The sequence below is a fragment of the Nannobrachium achirus genome, assembly GCF_963921795.1.
Source record: "Nannobrachium achirus genome assembly, chromosome: 20".
Taxonomy (NCBI): domain Eukaryota; kingdom Metazoa; phylum Chordata; class Actinopteri; order Myctophiformes; family Myctophidae; genus Nannobrachium; species Nannobrachium achirus.
In genome coordinates, this window is record NC_137827.1 from 20634089 (window position 1) to 20641877 (window position 7789).

The window sequence follows — 7789 nt, forward strand, 5'->3', positions numbered from 1 at the left end:
GTTCCTAAATTTCTAGTAAACAGATCAATTTTTAGTGCACGGATCGTGCACACCCATGCCTAGATATGTGTAGTACTTTTTCACAGCTTTCAAACAAAAAAATTCGCTTGGAAATCCGTTCAGGTATTCATGAGATAGAAGCCTTCAAAGTCAAACAAAACAAACAAACATGGCTGCCATTTTGAAAGATGTGTTTGTTATGGGCTAAACATGCAATTTCGCGATTGCGATCATGCCTAATACATTTTTCAAAATGGCTGCCAACTTGGAAAACTCAGGCCGTGGCAGTCTGGGGGTACTGAAATAACTCGGGAAAACTCGTGGCTTGGCTATGAATGAGTTAATTCGGCTGTTCGGTGCTGCCTTGATTTTGTGTCTCCCCGAACCGAACCAAAATAAATTTGTCCCTAAAAATGGAGTATGAATCGGCCCATAACGGGATCAAATAAAAACACACACACACACACACACACACACACACACACACACACAAGAATGCGCGTGGCCTCGGACTCCGTCTCACCTCGCGGTGACACCGCGTTCTTCCGCAGCCCCACCCCCCCCCCCCCCCCCCCCCCGACGACGCCACGAGGACCTCTACGGTATAGGAACGAGACTTGTCGTTCTCACTTGGAATAACGTATATGTTACAGTTGGTTTGACGTGATTAGATTGGCTGCACCCAGACTGCCGGGAGGTCATCGCGGGCCCCGCTGCTGCATCAGGAGATATGGCCAGAAGAGATGGGGAGGGGGATGCAGGGGGACGAGAGAGAGAGAGAGAGAGAGAGAGAGAGAGAGAGAGAGAGAGAGAGGAGGAGGAGGAGGAGGAGAGAGGTCACTTTGAGAAGCTGGATGCAGACACATGCCAAACAGAGTCTCTGGACCTTTTTCCCCCCCCTCTCTCTCTCTCTCCCTCCTCTAATCCCCTCTATGATCTATCGTCGGCGCGGCCAATAAGCTGAGCCCGGCCGCAACCATGATCGCCGGGCCTTAAACCACTGAGACCGGGAGTGCATGATTACTTTGACCATTGTTTTAAACTATTTTTTTGACCATTGACCATTGCTTTAACTATTGAGAAAATAGCAGATCTACAAGCTCGGTGCCGCGCTGCGAGCTTGTAGATCTGCCATTTTTTTTGTTTTTGAATATCTTTGACCCGATTCTATTAACACATCTGCCGCCCAGCCCGTTTATAAACGTTCTATTTTGCCCAGCTATTTACCGCCCAGCCCGTTTATAAACGTTCTATAGTCTTTTCATTGTTTTACAATTGATGGTGCTCTCGTGCTGCCTGTGACTTAATACAGTAGGGCAACATCAAAGGGAACCAGGTCATTCACGTGAATGAAGAAAAAGGTCAAAAAACTGCATTGAAATACATGTTATCAGGCAATCCAAATACAACAGAGAGAGAGGGAGAAAAGTCTGCAGCTTTTTGAAACGGGACAAGCCAGGCTAGCCAGCTAGCCAGCTGAGGAGAAAAAAAAAAAAAAAAACAAGATTGGTTGGGAGGCTCGGTTGAGATTTGAATATAGGATATTTATAGTTAGAGTTAGAGTTTAGATAGTTGATTGATAGCCTAGAGATGACAGTAGAATTCGTTTAGATTTGAGTGTATTTAGGTTGAAGACACTCTGTATTTATAGTGGGAGAGGAGGAGTGAATGTGTAGAAAACTCAACCAGACGCGCACTCACACAGGGGTGTCACAAGGGGGGAGTGCGAGTGGAAACCCTACACTAGGGCCCCAAGGTGGAGGGGACATAATTATTTTATACTTTAGCTATTGAAAAATAGCAGATCTACAAGCTCACAGCGCGGCACTCTGCGAGCTTGTACATCTGCTATTTTTTTAAATCCCCCCCTATGAAGAACAATCATGGGGTCCCGCAGTGAATCCTTGTAGCCAGGGCCCCAGATTTTGGTGCGACACCCCTGCACACACGACACGATACGACACGATGAAAACCCTACCTTATACACTGTAACCTCCTCCCAAAGTGCAGTCATCTGCTGTAGTGGCTCGTAAAGCTATAATCCATGTGGCTGAGCTTACAGTTAGTAAACTCAATGATCCAACGCGAAACACCGGTGTTGTCCCTGTGTTGTGTAATGGTCATCTAGCCTCTGTCTGGACAAGAAAGAATGCACCCCGCTGAAGATCTCTCAAAAAGGGGTAAATAAAAAAGTTGCGCGTGCGTTGATCCAGCAAATGTTCCTCTGCATCGAAAGTTACACATCTGATCTGTGTGTGTGTGTGTGTGTGTGTGTGTGTGTGTGTGTGTGTGTGCGTGTGTGTGTGTTGTCATTAGTTTCATTTTCGCTGAAATGTCTCAGTGTTTCATTAGCTGAGAAATCACGTGACATAACACAGGCAGGGGCGTCAATTGGGTATGGCAGGGGTATGCAGCTGCCATACCTTGGCTACAAGGGGAAATCATAAAAATGTACTTTTCATCGTGCCTGCACGAGGGCACGCGTGCAAGACACCAGTCATGTTGCCATACCTTAGCTTGTTCTGAACTGACGCCACTGAACACAGGTGTTCCACAGGGGCGCGTGCGTGCTCGCGCATGTGGATGTGCGCGCGCATGTGGGGGGTGTGTGTGTGTGTGTGTGTGTGTGTGTGTGTGTGTGTGTGTGTGTGTGCGTGTGTTTGTGTGTGTGCCTGAAATGTCATAGGAGGAGCTCAGGGTGGTCCTTGTGCTTCGCGACGTTCGCGCGTGCGCGTGCATGCGCATGCATGTGTGTGAGTGTGTGCGTGTGTGTTGAGACTGAGTACACAGTGCCACAGTGCCAATTATTGTCTTGAAACAACAAAATCAACCCAATAAGAGACTTATTCATGTTTATTTCATAAAAAGCCTTTTTTCTAGCCTTTTTAAACAAATTAGGCCATTTGGGGCAGGCGCAGTAGTCGCTAATAAATTCATTGAAAAATCATCATGGAACATAAAACTCTTGTTTATTTTTTTTTATAAAGTATAGATTTTAATCTTTCCATCGGTATACTCAATTTGTTCATAGACATAGAAACAAAATTTTCAAAATATTACTTTAACAAATGAGTCAAAATGCTCCAAAACCCTGACATGTTTTGGAAGAGTTTAATAAAAAACGTGGGGCAGGCAATGTGTTAATGTCTTCTAAATTTTTGAAAAACGCATGTTTCTATGTTAGTGGTTCTCAAATGTCTCAAATGTCGAGGACTCCTAAAATTATATGTATTTGGCCGCCGATCCCCGTCACGAAATATTAAATATCAGGGATCCCCCTCCCAGAAGCAAAAGATATATATATTCAAAGATTTGCACAACATTTTCACGCTATTTCAAAAATAGCAGATCTACAAGGTGGCAGCGCGGCACTCGGTTTTTTTTGGGGGGGCTTTTATGCCTTTATTGATAGTACAGTAGACTGGCAGGAAATGTGGGAGAGATGGGGAGCGACACGCGGCAAAGGTCGTCCGGATCGGAAATCGAACCGGCAACGCCGCCAGGCATCCATGCCTATGTGGCAATGCCTAAGTGGTATATGCGCAAAGTTAAACATTTTTTTTTTTTTATATTTATACTACAAAACATTTCAAAACCAAAAATACAAGCACACGTGTCCTCAGTAAGCTGAACACATAAAAAATGTAATGGTGCTGAAAGGTGTAAGCGTTTAAGAGATGAATCGCGCCAAAATATTGAGGAGATACTGACTGACTGACTGACTGACTGATAGATAAATAATGAAGATAACATACGTGTGCTCGCCTTCCAGGCGAGCCCACAATAAAACAAATAAATAATGACAATATCTAAAGTGTGCTCGCCTTATAGGCGAGCCCACAACTAGCAAACCTGCTTTACAAAAATAAAAAAAAATAAAAACGCTAAAGCTATATTAACCTTGGTGGGTCTTTCTTAACCACTTAAACCCCAGCATCCGTATTCTGGGGGAAACCTGAGAGTTGCCTGGCTTTCGAATATGCCATCACACTACAGACAGATTGTTATAACGTCACTGTCGGCGGAAAACCTTGTATCTCCAATCAAGTTTCAAATTTGTATGTTTGTTCGTAAATTAAAGCCCTACTTTATCATACCAAAGCGTAAATAGCAGATCTACAAGCACACAACGCCTCGCGATGCGAGGTAGATCTGTAGATCTGCTGTTTTCACTACTTTTGTGCGACGGCCTTGTATGATGAAGCAGGGCTTTACTTTGTGAAAGAAGGTACAAATTTGAAACTTGGAGATACGAGGCTTCCACCCGACAACGACGATATATATGCCCGCATCTGAAAGATCAAGATTTTCAAAAATGTTCAAAAATAGCTAATGTACATGCTCGCAATGCAGCACGAAGTGGCGCGCTGTGAGCTTGTATATCTATCTATTTTTGAATAGCCAACCAAGGTTTCCACCCAAAGACGACGATGAACACAAATATCCTTTGTGACAAGTGATGGTCTCGAGGTCTCATCAGATGCGGGTGTGTGTTTGTGATGGCCAGTAATTGAGCCGTTATAGATGCATAGATTGTATGTCCTTGAGGGTTTGGGCGTGCATCCCCCCAAACGTCTTGAGACCACCCGGTGCCTCAAGAAATAAACCTAATCACAGTCTGTAAATGTTACACCCGTTTCACTAATGGGCCCGGGCCATGACTTCAGAGTGCCGCATTTATATTCACACACATGTGCCAAAGACAATGCTGAATGCTGATACAGATACACAGCACCGTGATGCGTGTTAACCCAGTTATAACAGGTACACATTATTGGTGTATCATTATTTTATGCTTTAACTTTTGAAAAAATCGCAGATATACAAGCTCACAGCGCGCGCTGCAAGCTTGTAGATCTGCTATTTTTGAAAAATCATGAAAATTCTATAAGTGTCTTTTGAATCCTTCTAAGATTTTTTATAAAACCTATGTTTCTATGTCAGCAATCTGGCTAGCCATCGTCAAAGAAAAGGTCCTTTTCACTTAAATGGAGCTCAGTTAGTCTGTTCTTGAGAGACTACTATGTCAGTGGTTCTCAAACCTTTTCATGTGAAGGACCCCCAAAATTATATGTATTTGGCCACGGACCCGCATCTCAAAATATCTAGTTCCAGGGACCCCCCAGAAGCAAAATTCGAGTTACAAACGTTCGCTTTGAAAATACATATAGTCAAAGATTTGCACACATTTTCACGACTTTTTCAAAAATGGCAGATCTACAAGCTCGCAGCGCGGCACTCGGTGCCGCGCTGTGAGCTTGTATATCTGCTATTTTTCACTGGTTAAAGCATTCAATAATTCTAGGCCTAAATGGGTTAAACCTCATAGCACAACCACCAGGAGACAGGCAGATAATACATTCAATATTTAACAACTCATTCCCCGCCGTACACGTCTCCCCACGTCTTTATTTCCGAGGTCCCAGACCACCGGACACGTCTTTTTTTGCATTTTCCATTTGGTGTGGCCAAATTGGAATCACAGCGGAAACGGAACCAGTGAAATGACGTCATTGAAACCGGCACACAATCCACTTGTAGTTTGGTTAAATGTGTGTGTGAACGAGTTAAGGGGTGGTGTGTGTGTGTGTGTGTGTGTGTGTGTGTGTGTGTGGTGTGCGTGTGTGTTGTGTGTGTGTGTGTGTGTGTGTGTGTGTGTGTGTGTGTGTGTGTGTGTGTCTGTGTGTCTGTGTGTGAATTTTATTTTCAGACCCATGTCCATGTCCGTGACTTTTGAAACATCAATATTTGGGGTGTTTGCCTGAAGTTCTGAACTGCCTTCAATGAATATGTGTGCAATCCATGCTTCATTTTATAGAAGTATCTTCTGAAGTTCAGTTGTATTCTATTAGTAGTCTGGCCAATTAAAATACTCAAATCTTGAAATTATAACAGCTTTTTAGTTTGGAGATCACTTGACTAGCGTTTTGACGACTACATCATTCACACTGCGGCCATCGCTACACCTCCCCCTATTTATGTATCTTTTTTGTGGATCTGCACTGATCTCAGAAATAGCTCCTATGGAATCCTCAAGACTGAAATCTGAAAACCTTAACCCCCGTTTACTGCCCAAACACGAGAATCCTGAAAAAAGATGTTGGTCCAGGCCACTGCGCCCCGAGAAACCAGAGGAATTTAATTTGATTTCATTTATGTATAAAAACAATTCAAAATCGGATCACCGATCAGTGCCTCAAAGACTGTCATTGGGACTGGAAACGGATATGCTTTTTTGGGGGGCGGCGACACGTTCTTGCCACTGCCTTCTGCGTTCACTTCCTTGTTAGCAAGGGTGGCATGGATTAATATGGGGTCTTTTGTGGACACGAGCGGACGGAAAATCGCGCCAGTCAACCCCGAAACTCGCCGTTTTTCAACGGCAGTAAACAAGTTAAATGGGACAACATCCTGCACCTATGGTGAGGCTCAAGAGTTGTGCGCGATTGATCTTCAAGTTGGACGAGCACACACCTGCCACCGGCGGCCATCTTAGTCCAGACGTAGATCCATACCTCCTTATCCAGTAGAAAACAAGGTGTAATGTATGCTAATCCCTCAGGTGTCAATAGGAGCCCCTGTTCAATGCATTTGAGATAATAGAGGAGTAGGGGCTGCTTCTATCAAAGAGCTGCAAGATAAAGTCAATGGCAGAGTCAATAACAATAAGGTTGTAGGCTTTAATGAGGAATGTTAATTTGAACACAATCAAGTGGATTTCAGCTTAGCTGATTATCAACCTTGGACTTGTATGAGGGGGGGTTGATAGTGGCCAGCCGTACAGGAAGGGCATTTGTATCTGTCAGCTCATTTCAGAGGGGTTCTTAAGACAAAAGTCGCTTTGCCTTTCGGCTGATTAATCTATTTAGACCGGGTACGCAGTAGTGCGTATTATTATTTTATGCTTTAACTATTGAAAAATAGCAGATATACAAGCTCACAGCAAGCTGCAAGCTTGTATATCTGCAATTTTTGAAAAAATCGTAAACATTTGAATTTTGACTCGATGTTGACCTGATTCTATAAGTGTCTTTTGAATCCTTCTAAGGTTTTTTTGAAAAACCTATGTTTCAATGCCAGTGGTTCTCAAACTCTTTCTGTCAAGGACCCCTAGAATTATATGTATTTGACTGCCGACCCCCGTCTCAAAATATTTTGTATCAGGGACCCCCCCCAGAAGCAAATATTGAGTTACAAATGTTCACTTTAAAAATTAGATATTGAAAGATTTGCACAAATTGTCATGATTTTTCAAAAATAGCAGATCTACAAGCTCGCAGCGCGGCACTCGGTGCCGCGCTGTGAGCTTGTATATCTGCTATTTTTCAATAGTTAAAGCATTCAATAAATCCTGGCCTAAATGGATTAAGTTAAACAAATAACAGGTGAAACTCAATCGAATGGAATGCCCACGCGGGACGACAAACAACAAAACAACAGCGGGGGGGGCGGAATGACGCAATGCCAATAGCTATTTTTTGTCAACGTATTCTTTTCTAAAAAAAAGCAATAAATAGTCGTTTTTCTTTTGTACAAAATATAAACTCTGAATACTAAAAAACACCATTGTGAAGTCGTCAAAGGTAAACGTGAGGTGGGCCGCCCGTAGGGCCACGGGCGCGTTGTGCATCCCGCTCCCCTGAGGAGGAGACGTACCCGAGGTCCCGGGCGGGGCGGGGGCGCGCCTCCCTCACGTTCCGGGCAGAGTGGCCTGCTGCTCCTCGTTCTCTCCTTGATCCCATTCCGTCAGCAGCTCCGAGGACACCTCGGTAAACAGATGATCCCAGTC

The 7789-nt window shown here is 43.9% G+C and overlaps 1 protein-coding gene across 1 annotated transcript in view; it reads right to left on the reverse strand.

Moving 5' to 3' along the window:
• Positions 1 to 7577: 7577 nt before the first annotated feature.
• The window catches only part of ift43 (intraflagellar transport 43 homolog (Chlamydomonas)), a gene marked incomplete at both ends in the record, with an annotated part of 31172 nt that continues 30960 nt past the window's right edge, over positions 7578 to 7789 (reverse strand). Inside the window, one exon of the mRNA XM_080750888.1 lies at positions 7578 to 7789. This exon is cut by the window's right edge and continues 15 nt beyond it. Within this exon, the coding sequence (XP_080607014.1) occupies positions 7578 to 7789 (212 nt within the window).